General features: G+C 46.1%; 2 protein-coding genes and 1 long non-coding RNA gene across 11 annotated transcripts in view; 1 reads left to right on the forward strand and 2 right to left on the reverse strand.

Annotated features, from left to right (window-relative positions):
• The window catches only part of MAP1A (microtubule associated protein 1A), a 52,939-nt gene extending 46,483 nt beyond the window's left edge, over positions 1 to 6,456 (reverse strand). For 2 of the 5 annotated variants that reach the window (XM_064669426.1, XM_064669431.1), the window contains exons 1-2: positions 6,297 to 6,456; positions 1,732 to 1,833 (exon numbers count right to left, since the gene is read on the reverse strand). In XM_064669426.1, coding sequence (XP_064525496.1) covers positions 1,732 to 1,833; positions 6,297 to 6,435 — 241 coding nt within the window. In that variant the 5' untranslated portion in view covers positions 6,436 to 6,456. Of the gene's footprint in view, positions 1 to 1,568; positions 1,701 to 1,731; positions 1,834 to 2,002; positions 2,049 to 6,296 lie in introns of those variants that run through there. The other 3 variants (XM_064669428.1, XM_064669427.1, XM_064669430.1) reach the window with 3 other exon arrangements.
• Positions 6,457 to 6,896: 440 nt separating this feature from the next.
• Positions 6,897 to 9,010, reverse strand: LOC135421144 (uncharacterized). The gene is made up of 2 exons (XR_010433871.1): positions 8,465 to 9,010; positions 6,897 to 7,116 (listed from the first exon to the last, which is right to left on the reverse strand). It is a non-coding gene; the product is annotated as an uncharacterized LOC135421144 (long non-coding RNA).
• Positions 9,011 to 11,083: 2,073 nt separating this feature from the next.
• Positions 11,084 to 13,908, forward strand: part of TP53BP1 (tumor protein p53 binding protein 1) — a 31,842-nt gene continuing 29,017 nt past the window's right edge. For 2 of the 5 annotated variants that reach the window (XM_064669450.1, XM_064669451.1), the window contains exons 1-5: positions 11,086 to 11,360; positions 11,445 to 11,671; positions 11,918 to 11,988; positions 12,613 to 12,771; positions 13,243 to 13,324. In XM_064669450.1, the coding sequence (XP_064525520.1) occupies positions 11,157 to 11,360; positions 11,445 to 11,671; positions 11,918 to 11,988; positions 12,613 to 12,771; positions 13,243 to 13,324 (743 nt within the window). In that variant the 5' untranslated portion in view covers positions 11,086 to 11,156. Of the gene's footprint in view, positions 11,361 to 11,444; positions 11,672 to 11,917; positions 11,989 to 12,612; positions 12,772 to 13,242; positions 13,325 to 13,908 lie in introns of all 5 variants that reach the window. The other 3 variants (XM_064669453.1, XM_064669455.1, XM_064669454.1) reach the window with 3 other exon arrangements.

Here is a 13,908-nt window from a genome sequence, read left to right on the forward strand (position 1 = left end):
AAGTTTTTTGAAGGCCAACACAAAGTATAATTTGAAAGAAAAGATCACTGGGATGGCTGTTAAGCTATTTTAAATCCCCTAGTCAAACTAAAAGCAGCTTAAGTGGAGTTAAGTCTATCGCTAAGCACATCAGAAACAGGCTACACTTTTCCTTTCCCCAAAAATGTACTAGAGAAAAGAGATCCTGTGCAGAGCTAGCAGGAATGTGTAGTCCCACAGGAAACTCTGCGGATGTACAATGATGGCAAGGGGCTCTGATGAAGAGTGGCAGCATGCCCAGTACCACGTTAAGCTGCAAGCCTCCAGTTCAGGACCAAGTCTCTACAGACAGTTTACATCAGAATTTCTGTTTACTACCCATCCTTCTCTCAGTAACTTCTACATACCAAAGCCTGGCCCCTAAATCTGTGGCCCATAGGCTTCCTTAAACAGACTTCAGGGACTTAGATTCCCAAAACATTTTTGCCTGGTAGATTAAATCACTTACCTGTAAGTTTGTTGATCTCTTTAAAGAGCTACAAGATATTTGAAAAGCAGAACTTCCCTTTGCAGAACTCCTCCCAGGTAGACACAAATCCTGTCTTTTATTATAGTTGCTGCTGATTTGCTCAATAGGCCTGATAGTTGGTTAACAGACTTGCAGTTCCTCAGATCCCTCATGGAACTGTCTTCATAGACTGGCAACACGTTCATCACCCTTTGCTCCTCAGAAACCAAGCAAGGGAAGTGAATGGGATACACTTTGCTAATATTAATCCAGATATTTCAACTCTGACTTAGAAGAATTCTTGGGCAAATGTTATACTCACAGTATCTTATTAGTGCTTTGGTCTATTTGTACCACAGGCCCTGTTACAGCTGCTTCAAATTGAGACATCTTCTGCTGAGTGTTTCAATTGATATGTTTCATACAGAGTATTTTAATCCCTAAATTCATACACATGCACACATTGCCTTGCAAGGAGGGCAACTTTTCATTCCCATGTTAAAAAGTCACAGGAGAGTTGAGACCTCTGTCAGTGGTACATTTGAGAAGAGTCCAGGTACTTTCTTTCACAGCTGTCCATTAGGAGAACAGCTTTCTCAACTGGAAAAATACATTCAGAAGCTTTGACAACAGTGTAAAACATACAGTGAGCTATAAGACAGTTTTATATAAAATAGATTTCACAACAGTGTCATCCGTGCTTACTATAGTAACTTAACATACATTACGTAAAAGTATTATAATCAGAGTTAAAGCTTTTATCAAGCTAGGTAAGCACACTTTCTAACTGTTAATGTGATTTTTTATAATGCTCTTATTCATTGTTCTCAGAAAGGGAGATAGGCCTTCAAGAAGAGGAATTCAGAAAGTCATCTGACTACTCTTACATACTACTCGCATAGATAGTAAATAGCTAATGAAGTAAAACTATATTGTGCCATCTCAATAAAGTACAGAAGATGGACAGATGAATTCCGACTTACTGGTTTAATAGGCTTTTAAACAGCACATATTTCTATTCAACACCATTCTCTGTAATAAGATATGTAATTCTAAGTTAAATTCATTGCATCAAACATACCTTTAAGATGGTTCTTTAGCATTCAGTTCTGCAGAATCCTGGGCAAACAAGTCACTAATTGAATCACAATCAGTTTTATCCTGTTGTTGTTGGGTTTTTTGTTTTTTTTTTTCCCCAGATCCAACAGAAGTAAAAGTTAATGCCTATAAACCAGAAAGCTGACCTTTGACTTCGGAAGAAAACTGAGCCAGATGTCGGGTTACAAAGAGCCGCAGTTGCTGATTCAGGTCACAGTAGAGAGTATTAATGTTCCAGGAACGAATTCCTGGGGAAAAAAAAACAAACAACAAAACAGTGAGCTGTCATTTTAACTACTCCAGAAATGCAAACAGAGAAAAAGTTAACAGGACAGACAAGGACCAGTGATGCTCTTCTAGATGACCACACTTAGGATCAAGAAAGCCTTCAGAAGCAGAGGGCTGTAAGTTGCTTACCTTCCATAAAACATTTCTCCCTGAAGGACATGCAGTGAGAAAGTTTTCATTCAACTTGGGCTTCAGGCAAGGGAAGCCAATAAGCTACAAGGAATGAGGCCAAATAAGTTACACTGCTGTCTAACCAAGCAAATACATAATGTCAGTTTTACATCCTCTGTGCTGTCCAGCATTGGTCACCTGTAGAGATGGGCTACTGGCTGGTTATGTTACTGACAGCTCAGACACCAGTTTCTCTGCTCTTATAGCCTGTGCATCCTCCAAGTCACAAAAGCTTCCCCACAACTGGCTCTGCCTAATCACTCCTTCAAAGCCCCTAATCCCACTGAGACCCTTTGAGTTTGCTCTTTAATCTATATAGTCTTTGCAAGCTAATTGCCTTCATATCACAGCAGGAAGCTGCATCTGCTCCCAGAGCAAGTGGCACCAAGCCATACTGGGGAAGTCACCTTCAGACCTCACTGTGAACAGTTGTACATTCTAGAAGACAGCAAACACTACAGACCACAGATCTTCACATCCCAGTAGGGAAGAGCCTCTCCTAGATGGTGCAGCACTACACTGTGGCCCCATGAACAAAACCAGGATATCAGCAAGAATCCCTACTCCAGCCTCTGGTGCTCATGCCTGCTGAAGTACAGATGTTGAAGGCCAGACTTCTAAGGTTAACTGAAATAAGAATTTCAGCCCCAGTATTTATTGATGGGGTCCTCCCTAAGAGTTCTTCCACCATCTCTCTTGCATAAAATGCAAAGTTTTATTGCCTCTGATATCTGCTTTCTTTCAAGGGACACGTGTTGATTTTTCATGCAGACATCATTCCCATTTACTGCAGTTCTAGTTTTCCAGGTTGTGCAACAGCTTCTGCGGGCCTCTGGCAGGACAGGATCCTCGAGGATACAAGCTCCAGCTTTCTACACATACGAAGACAGAGTTCGTAATCATTGCATCACACAGGTCTCAGGGCCTGTAGCAGCTAAAGAAAACTTCGTGTTTGTTTCTTTTTCTGGTGACACCTGACACAGCAGACTAATAGAGCTTATTTGTTAGCTGACAGTCTGCTCTGCAGAGTGCACAAAAAACCCTCCATAAATCCTCTGAACTTAAGAAAAAAAAAAAACCAGGAAAAACAAACAAGACAAACAACCTACCAGCACCTTTCAGTTTGGACGCGGGATACAAACAAATGAAACATGTAATAAAAGATAGGGAGCAAGAGGGTGAACAAAATGTTTTTCTATGCTACACTCTTAGCACAATTTTTTAAACAAATGTCCAGTATAAGAGCATCTTAATGCAGTACTGATGAACATTCTGACCTAGACAGGAAAAAGGTAGCACTCTGCAGGACAAATCCTGCTGACTGTAGCTGCTGTGTCATTGTCATGGTGTCCTATTGCAGCAGTAAGTGCTATTTGAGGTACCGCTACATCTTCTAGGATGCAGAAAGAATAGATGCTCTTTCAGAGCAAGGAAAGGGAAGAGCAAAATTATTTCACTCACTGTTGTATTTATTCAACCTTTTTCCCCTACAGGTAGTCTGAGGTTACTTATAATCTCTCCCAGTTTGCCACAATTCCAGTTTATCACTCCATGGCACAGGAGTCAGAGCATTGTCGACTAGAATCCTCTGCCACGAGAGTGCAGACTATACCATAATAAGGTTTCTAAACGTTCAAGCTCTTTGCACGTGAAAAGCCTGGGTAAGGGACCATGTGACTCATCAGTTTTCCATCTCATTCCTTATGCCCTTGTGAATGTTTTATTTCCTGCTGAGGTAATTGGCTTAAAAGATTTGGCATTTCCTCCTAATACTAGACCTAGTCTTCCAGATATGGTTTCAAAATTAGACAAAAGTCACACAGGAACAGAAAAAAAAGACCATTATTTATTAGACAGCATTTTGGAAAAAGTGTCATTCAAGGATCCCAAGGTTAAAGTCACAGCCTACAAAGCTCTACACCTGTAAAAAAGCAGGTTTTGTAACGTTCTATAGTCACTATTGCATTCTCCTGAACCAAGGTACAGAAAGAAGTCTGGATAAAACATACTTCTTGGATCAGTTGGGGCAAGAGATTTATAGACTGAAAAAATCTCTTTGAGTGTTGACTTCGTTGTTTGTTTGGGGGTTTTTGTGCAGACAGGGTGCCACAGCCAACAGAACAGACATAAAACAAACCCCAGCTTTTTCCTCCTTTGTATTCACTGCTCAGCAGCCTGTTCTACCCTCAGGCAACCCTCATGTGAGCCCTCTCTAGCACCTAACACTTAAGAAACAGGAATCATCATATGTGTGCCATTTCCACATTTCTTGAAGTCTCTGAATCAAGGGTACAGACATCTGCAAATCACAATAGTTTGACTAGACAGATCTCCAGACTGCTGCCATTTTAACCATTCTTGTTTTTCATTTCTTTCTTCCAATTTGCAAATCTTGGTCTATTTCAAGAAGAGGTCATTCTCCCATTTCGTAGTGGGGAAAACTCCTCTAATTTGCTGGAGGTCCTACTCCATGTCAGTGACAGAGGAAAGACTGAAAACCAGGTTTACAGCTCCCCAAATAGTTCACTTCTACTGTTAGTAAGTTACCAATACTGCTGAAATGGCTCCTTCTCATGCAAATGAAAGAAGTGTATGCACTTGGCAGAATTTCAGCAGGTTTCTAGTCAGTGAAGGCCAATGGGAGAATTTACTTCTCCTGTGGCAATTACAATTTATGTTGCAAATGGTTTTCTTTTTCCTCTGCAATGGGAATTTCCAGGTTATCAGCATATGACTGCAGAATCAGAGTGAAATCCACTAGTTTACAGTCTGGTTTGTCGCTATTTCAAAGTTTCAGAGAATGGATAAGGGTGTAGGTTGGCACATCAGGTCAGTGAAGTGCCAAGTGAAGATGATCACCCTATTGTGCAGGAAGCAGTAGCCCCTTCAAAGAAGGTCTTTCAGAGGCCAAATTGTCATAATCTCATCTACCTCTACTGACTAAAGCCATCCCTTGGAAAAGGCATGAAACGCCCCTCTTGAAGCAGCTGGTAAGTGGCCTGCCAGCAGAGACAGCCGGAAAATATGAAGTAGAGAAATTAGACAAGATGTGACATTTTTACACCCATCCCTCTCTTAAATTGCACTGTCCATCTGTTCCTCAGTACTGATGATGCTTGAGAGGAAAACAGTCACAGAAGTATCTCTAATAACATAATTTGGCCAACAGTCATAACTTATCCTTGGCATCTTTCAAATCAATGTGCCTTGGAATGGGGAGCGGGGAGGAGAAGTGCCCACAGAGACAGAAGGCTGTGACCTTTTTTCTTGAAGATGTACTAACTGCTTATTGGAACAGGGATTCCCTTAAGGTTGTGATGTAGATGAGCACCTATCCTTTCTCTTTTTGCTAGAAACTATCAGAAACTGCCGCAAAGGAAGAACTACCATCTCACCACCTCCTCCCTTAATTTTAAACAACACTGTATCTAATATACAAAGACTAATTCATTGCTGAGGCCTCTGGGTGCTATCAGGATATGGATAACAAAGGAGCAAAATGTTATGACAGCCCTATCCTGCACTGTGTCACTCCTGAAGCATAGTGTGAGTGACACGCTATGTCACTCCCTTACTCTGGTTGATGCAGTCGCTCTGTAGACAAGGAGAAGCCACATCACAACAGAGCCCTGTTCACAGCTGTCCCTGGCACCACAGGGAACAGTCCAACAAGACAATTCCTCCAAGAAGACAGAACTTTGGGGTAAGATGGAAACAAGATGCAATCCATCAACCCACTAATAAAACAGAGACCGAGGGGAAAAAGAACCATGAAATACCTTCAAGCTTTAAGACATTCAAAAACAGCGTTAACCGCGTGTCACTAAAGCAAATAAAGGAATGCTCAGGGGAGAAAAAAATTCTACAGCCGTGTCCTGCCTGGCTGTCCGCAGGTGCGGCCGGGTCGCTGCACCACGGAGGCCGCCTGCCGCCGCAGAGACCGGGCCCGCATTGCGCCGGGGCCCGAGCCCCGCCCGACCCCGCGGGGCCTCGCCCGACGCCCGGGCCCCGCCCGACGCCCGCGGCCTCCACCCCGTCCCGCGGCCCCAGTAGCGCCTCGACCCTTCCCGCAGCCGCTGCCTGCGAGGCTCCACCCCTGCCGCCGTCCCTCCGGGAAGAGCGGGAACGAAGCCCTGCGGCGGGACGGTGGTGCCGCAGGGCGGGGAGGGCACCGGCAGGTCCGCCTCGGCCCAGGCGGCAGCGGGAACGGCTCGCCTCGCCTCGGGCCCTCCGCCGCGCCGCCGCTGCTCACCGCGCTCCAGGGCCCCGCGCAGCGCGCCCCGCTCCGGCTCCGTCCCGATCTCCCCGATGACGGCGAGCAGCGCGTGCCGCCGCCCTCCCGGCAGCCGCGCCGCCGTGTCCATAGAGACCGGCCCGGCCGCCGTCTCCATGGCAACACCGCGGCCGCTGCTGCAGCGCGCGATCACTGGCGCGCGGCTCTTAAAGCGCTCCGAGCCCCTCCCTGATTGGCCGAGCTGGCACGTGGGCCTGAGGTACTGCGGAGAGAGGGCGTGGCCGGCGCCCCGGGCCCCGCCCCGGGCCCCAGCGCCCCGCCCCCGGGCCCCGCCCCGGGCCCCAGCGCCCCGCCCCCGGGCCGCCCCCCGGACGGCCCTGGGGCCCCGCTGCTCGCCCGGCCCGGCCCGGCCCGGCCCTGTCACCCCCGCTCTGCCGGCCCGGCCCGGCCCGGCCCTGTCACCCCCGCTCTGTCGGCCCGAGGCCGGTCGTGCCGGCACGGCGGCTGCCGGTGAGCTCCCGCCGGCGCTGGGGCGCGGGGTCTTGGTCCCTTCCGTCAGGATGGACAGAGCGGCACAGCGGCAAGCTCGGATGCTCAGACCTTTGAAAGAAGGTGAAGTTGGTTTTGTTTTTAGTTTAGTTTAGAATTTAGTTACTTCAATAGAGAAATCCACGGAGATTTTTAAATGCCTGGTGTTGAGTTGCTGCAATACCCACAATAAATCATGAAAGCCATCAGTGCTAGAGATTCCAAGGCTTGGCAGCATCATTCACCTTCTCTCTCCTCCATTGCATGGCAGTGAGAAGGTCAGGACTTCATTGCTTCCTGGTGGTTCTTCCTGTTCAAATAAAGACAAGTGTGATGTTCTCCAGCAATAAGTCATGGGATTTCCTGGATTCCAGATACACAAGATGCAAGAACAATATGACCATTGCTAGCCACCAGTGCAAAACTGGTGAGAGCTGCTCATGGCTGTGCTGACAGGTCATGGTGCAAGCAATTCTTACTGTCTGGGCTGACTGGAGAGGCCCTAACTCAGGGCCCAAGTCCATGTTGCTCACAATTCTGGCCAGCCAAGCTCCAAAGCAGTTCAATGCAGATGGCCTCAAGCTGAGACAGGGGAGATCCAGACTGGATATCAGAAAACTTTTTTTCACTGTTTGGGTGGTCAGGCATTGAAGCAGGTTGCCCAGGGAAGTGGTGGAGTAATCGTCCCTGGAGGTGTTCAAGAGCTGTTTGGATCTGGTGCGGGGTGATGTGGTTTTAGTGGCTTAGGGCTTACAGTGGCAGTGCCAGGTAGATGGTTGGACTGGATGATCTTGAAGGTCTCTTACAACCTTGATGATTCTTTGTTTCTATATGCAAAAGCTAAGCAACCTCAACGTATGAGACTTCTGCATGCTGAACAAGGGAGAGGCACCAGAAAGTAGTTTCAGATTAAAAAACCCATGTCTTTTCTGGCAGGAAAGCCAGCTATGGTAAAACAAGTCAGCAATAATGTGAAGCATTTCCTAAAACAGTGTCAGGCTTCTGCTCCTGCAGTCCACAAGATTTCCAGAGCTACAGTTTAGGAACTTGATGGGCAGATAAGTCCTGCCCTGTTTTGCTCCCTCATACACACCAAGCCTGCATTGAGGACATACTTGAAACCTCAGAAGGTTCTGACAGCCGGCATTTTGGCAAGCACATGTGGACCTACAGCGTTACAGGACTCCAACAGAAGATAACCAGGAAATAAGACAACCACAGAAAGGGAGGAAAATACAGAATATTTATTTCTGCAGGCTACAATTGATGTTACTAGCTTAGGGAGTTTTCTCAAACTGAGATCTTAAAAGGTGCTCTAGCTCTCAACATAAATTAGGAGATGATGCAATAAGTCTTTTTCACATTAAATTGTAGTGACACCACTGGCTATGATCTTTATGAAATAGAGAATTAATGTATCAAAAGAGTTTAATTTATTTCTCTGTGTTGTAACCTCCATAGCAGCAACAATTTAGTTTGTCTTGGGGATTGCACTGATCAGGTAGATATGTAAATAAAGCAATAAACCTGCAAATAAACGCCAGCATACATTAAATTCTGTTATGAAAGTAGAATTGCAGATCATGGAAGGAAAACATGACAACAAAACACAAAGACGAAAGATTTTCAGATATTTTGATACCAGCTAGTAGAAGTACCTTCTGTTTTCAGGTGATTCAGTCTTGCTGCTTATTTTTGACATGGTAGCTTTCCAGAGCTGCAGCTTTTCACTGCAGTGCAGAGATACTCCTCCAGCTGGCTTTCTGCCAAGTAGAAATGAAACAGGCGACATGCAAATTGGAGTGAAAGCTTAAAAAAAGAATATCCAAACACAGAGACTAGAATCTCTGGGGAAGACTTTCAATTAAAACATGAGTTCTGGTGATGGGATCCATTTGCATTCTTCTACTGTACCATCAGGTCATAGAACAGTGGTATTTCTGTTGATTTCTGATGTGGATCAGAGCTGCCCGTGGTCACGGTAGGATTGCGATAGAATAGGCTTGAGTCCTAGTGTGTGTGCGCTGCATAAGGCAGTGAAGTGAGGGATTTCCAGCCTATTAAGTTCCTCCTTTTCCCTGTAAATTCACACTCTGGAACCATATAATAGACCTGTATCGCAATTATGGTGTAAAATTCTGCTTTCATGCACTGCAGCAGTAGCTGGCACACCCATGAAATACCAAAATCTGACTGGGCTGATTGCAGATATTAGAGGTCCTGACAAACGTCACAGAAGAAGAGTGGCAAAAGGAGACTAAAGGATTACCTCAAGCAATGGAGGTTGATGAATCACAGGTAAATGATATCTGTAAAAATGGATCTAGAAAGTAGGATCAAAATAGCGTAAAAAGGACTTTCCTATCATGGGAAGAACAATCTACACAATTTCGATTTCTCAGTCCTGTAGCCTGGGACGATGACTTCCTGTCCTCACCAGCTAAAAATATCCGTATGAATAAAAGTTCTAAATCATACTTAAATGGCAATTCTTCTTTGAAGCCAAGGTGATTTTAATCAATTAATTATTAAATACAAAGTGGCCAGAATTCTTACATTTTTCTTTAATCTTTCCTCATAACTAAAGCCAGTCAAAAAAAATATAGCTGAAATGGTCAGGCAAAGCACAAGCATAAAAAATGAGCACAAATGGAATATTACTAAGATTTTTTTTGCAGACTAAACTGTGTGGGTTGCCAGCAGCCTTACTGAGCAGTGCAAAGAAATAATAATGCAACACTCTCCACCATAACTGTGTATATGTCTTTCACAACTTCCTCTGTTCAAGTAAAGCCATGCATTTGGCATTAACAAATTTGACCACCTGGACTGAGCTCTCAATTTTGTCCTACCCAGGTTCATGCAAAAGTATTGAATTGCAGAAAAACGAGACCGGAAGGACATCCCGGAGATAATCTAATCCAGCTTCCTATTTCAGACTAAGATCAACTATACCCCTTTGCTACTACTTAAAAAAAAAAAAGTCTTAAATGTTAGAGATTGCATAACTTTTAGAACTTCTTTAGCCTTTTTAAATATTTTGCCTTATTTCTGTTTTGTCTTAATTTAAATCTGCTTCAGTTCACAAAAACAAATTCACAGTTGTGTTCTAAGCTGTGAATATGAGAAACAAATTATTTGCCATCCCCTTTTTTCTCTCTGACAACTGTTAGGATAGCCAAATCCTTTGTAATCTTCTCAGTAGACGTGGGGTTTAGCTTAGGCCTTGCCAGTGCAGAGTACAGGAATTATTTTTGATCTTTAAATTTGATTTAAATCATCAAAGCTTTGCGTTTCTGTGGACTAGCTCTGATAAGCTTTAGTAAACAAAGCTTGCGGGAGTTGAAGGTCAGACATCTTGAATCTTGAATTTGTGGTCCTTCAAAAACATGTTGGAGTAACCAGAAAATATAGCAGGAATTAACAAGGACATTATAGCCTGAAAGTTGGAGACTCTCTTACTAAGGAAGAATTATAAGAGAACCAAAGAATGTGGACCAAATATTAGCCAATAAGGGATAGAATACTAATTAAATGAAGAGAATGGTGTAACTTAGAACCAATGCATGTTAATTTCTTTATTTGCTAAAATGTATAAATATGCGAAGAGTCTTGAAAGGAATATAGGTAGCTGGAATGATTCGCTACATATCTTTGGCCAGAATAAAGTAATGCCTGGCTCACTAACACAAGGCAGTGTTGGGAGGGTTTCATTTCTTCCCAGTGATTTTCGGTGACATATTCAAACTCGCTATTTTTTAGGCAAGAAGTTGAAAGCTGCAAGACAACAACAGTGTCATAATTTGTGCGCAAGGCTTCTTCGATAACCGTTTAGTAATATAAACACAGGGAAATTAATGGGATTTCACTCCCCGGTTATATCCAGAAAAGGAGATCCCCGGTGGTGGCTGTCCGGGATACGCGGTGCTCGGTCTGTGCCGGAGACCGAGCACGGAGCTATTTTGCACCTTTGATGACAAGGCGGTCGGAAGGGCACCGCGAGGAACCCCCCGGCCCGCCCTGTGCGCCAGGAGGGCGGCCGCTGCCTTCGCCCTCGAGCGAGCCCCGGCTCGGGCCGGGCGGAGGACACGAGGCTCTTTTGTCTCTCCTGGGCGCTGGCGGAGAGGCCGAGAGGGCTGCGCAGCTCCGAGCCCGCCGCCGGTCGGTCCCGCTGCCCGCTCAATCCCAGCGCCGCCGCCCTCGCGCGTTTCCCCGGTAACGGCGCGGGGCGGGCGGGTCGCGCGCGCCAATGGGCGCGCGGCAAGATGGCGGCGGCGGGAAGCGGGGCGTAGGGCCGGGCCGGGCTGGGCTCCCACGGGCTTCTGGGCTCCGCCGCCGGCGGCGCCCTGCATGGAGCGCGGCGGCGGCAGCGGCAGCAGCAGCAGCAGCAGAGGCAGCCAGCTGGACCCCGGCTTCTCGCAGCAGGACACACCCCGCCTCATCGTGGAGGACTCGCAGCCCCAGGGCGCGGGCGCGGAGGCGGGCGCGGAGCAGGCCTGGTTCGGCGTGCTGGCCCGCCGGCTGCCGGCCCGGCGGAGCCCGAGCCCCGTGCTGGTGAGCGCCCGGCGCGGCGGCGGCACCGCCCACCCCGGCCTACCCCGGGCCGGCTCTGACGCGGCCCTTGCCTCTGTCTTGCAGGAGATCGTCTGCGATCCGATCGGCAGCCGGGCGCCCAGGGGCGGCGGGGCGGACCGGGAGCGACCCTCAGGTAAGGGCGGGGCGCGGGGGTGCGGCGGGCCCGGGGGCCGCGGCGGCGCTGACGGCGCTCTGCTTGCAGAACCCATGGAGAGCCCGGCCCGCCTGGGCGCTGCTGGCCCGCGGGGCCGCGTCGCGGAGGAGGCTCCATCGCCCGGCGGGGAGAGCAGGTACGTTGGCGGGGCCGCGGGAGCCGCCATCCCGAGGCTCTCGGCCGCCGCCTCCGGGGCCTCTCCTGAGGACAGGCCAAGAACGCGGTCTCGGTGCAGCTGCGGCCGCGCCCGGCCCCCGCCGGGGCGTGTGGTGCGAAAGGCTGGGAGGGCCCGGTCGGTGCCGAGCGACCCCTCGGAACACGAGCCGCGAGAAAGCATCCTGCAGGAACCCCTGCGCGACGTGAGCGAGTCTTTCTGTTGCAGTGTCCTTGGAAAGGCCGGGGAACGAGGTGAAGGTGATGTTGAGGACTGTGCCGCTTCGCCCTGTGCAGAAGGTAACTTCTCCATTTCAGATCTGTTCTTGGGATTTTGAATCAGATCCACCGTCTGTGCAGTTTTTCATTTGAGCTGCCTCGCTTGTCTCACCAGGAGTAGTTGTGCCAGCAGTAATGGCTTAGGAATTGGCATCTTTTTCTGGAAGTTGATATGTATGCTTTGGTGTTTGAAATAAAAAGTGTTGATCGGTGTTAACTTGGATCCTGGAGACTGGAAATGGTTTAAAAGAGGCAGGGATGCATCACAACAGCTAGGAAATGGAACCTTATTATGAATTGGCATAATGGTTGTTGTCATCAGAGGACTTTTAAGACACAGGCTGTGTGTTATGAAAATTATTTTCTCATCATGGTATGAAAACCTGCTGCAGTACCTAGTGGCGTTACAAAAGATCTTGCTGATTAATGCTGATTACTGAGTTAATGGCCACTGTCCCTGTTTTGTGACTGTATTTTAATTTGCACAACTCAGGTCAGAGGCCGTTAGTTTATTCAGAGTTTCAGCAATAGCCTAAATACTTTGCATGTTAGAGGGTATATCTTTTGCCCTTGTAAATGTGATAGATGGCTCTTAAAAATTTTGGGGATTTTGTATATATATTTGTAATGGATGTTTGGTGTTAGATACAGGCACGTCACAGCTGCAGTTTGGAGCTCTGGAGCTCTCACAGAGCCAGGACTTTGAGAGCAACTTTGTGCCTAATGAAGGAGATGTTAGGCATCAGCTTCACCCTGGAGCTGCAGTCCTTTCTTCCAGACTTGTGGAGAATGAGTCTAAAGATGGTAGGTGGAAATGATTATAGGTGTCCTTTTGCTGCTCTGTAGATTCTGTCTGTTCTCTTTAAATTATAAATATTATGTTTCTTTGACAGGAAATACAGTATTAGTAGTTTTCAAAAATGAGTTCACGGATCACTGGTAGTTGCAAAGAATTTTGCCTTCTCTTTTCTAGTTAATTTGTTTTCTTGTAGTTGTGCAAGTGTTATCATTCATTCTTGCACCTCTCTTTCTCGATTTGTTTCCTGAACATTTAGACAAGCGGATATTGAATTCCCTCCCTGGTAAGAACCTCATCCTGTCTTTTTTTTTTGTCTTTTTTTTTTTTTTCTTGTTATCGTAGACAATGCAAGATTTTATTTTTTTTTCCTTCATATGAAGCTTGCCTTGGTATTTGTGTAAATTACAAAACTACGCTTTCTTGTTTGTAACAAGAGTAACAATTTTTTAATTTTTTTTTAATATCTCTCTTTGTAGAACTGCATAGGGACAGCATGGAAACTATCTCCAGCACAGAAGCACATACTGCTTTGAAAAGCCAGACAGAGAAGTCTGAAAGGTAAAACAGTCTGTCTTCTTTGTATGTCTCTTATGGGCATTCTGGAAGCTGATTTGTGTACTTTTTTTTACTAGATTTTTGGACATAGGAGAGGGTTCAGGGCAAAAGAGAAAGGTGAATGGAAAGATGAAGTACTGCTGAGACCTTTTTGCAGCAGTGCTGACTAAGGAGTGCTCTTAGTATTCCTAGCAGAGAGAAGAGGTGATGTCAACCTCCTATACACAAAGATACCAGTAGGTTTGTTTTTAAGGGAGAGTGCACTGTATAATAAAGTATACTAATAATTTTCTTAAAGTTGTATGACTGGAATATACTAGAAGCGTTAATTCATTTTAAGTCACAGAAGTTATCTTGAAATAACTTAATCACTGTAGTGTGGGCTTCGCTGCACAGGAGAAATCTGGAGGCTAAGTGTGTGTATTCCAGGATGATTTTTGAGTATTTGCTACTGTAAGCTTTATAGTTTAAATTATTTTTAAGTGTGAAACTTCAATTTGTTGAATACTTTTTATCTGGCATAAAGTTTATATAATATTTATCTTATCTTGTATTATCATATTCTGCCACAAAATAACCTTAAAAAG

The sequence above is a fragment of the Pseudopipra pipra genome, chromosome 12 (assembly GCF_036250125.1).
Source record: "Pseudopipra pipra isolate bDixPip1 chromosome 12, bDixPip1.hap1, whole genome shotgun sequence".
Classification (NCBI taxonomy): domain Eukaryota; kingdom Metazoa; phylum Chordata; class Aves; order Passeriformes; family Pipridae; genus Pseudopipra; species Pseudopipra pipra.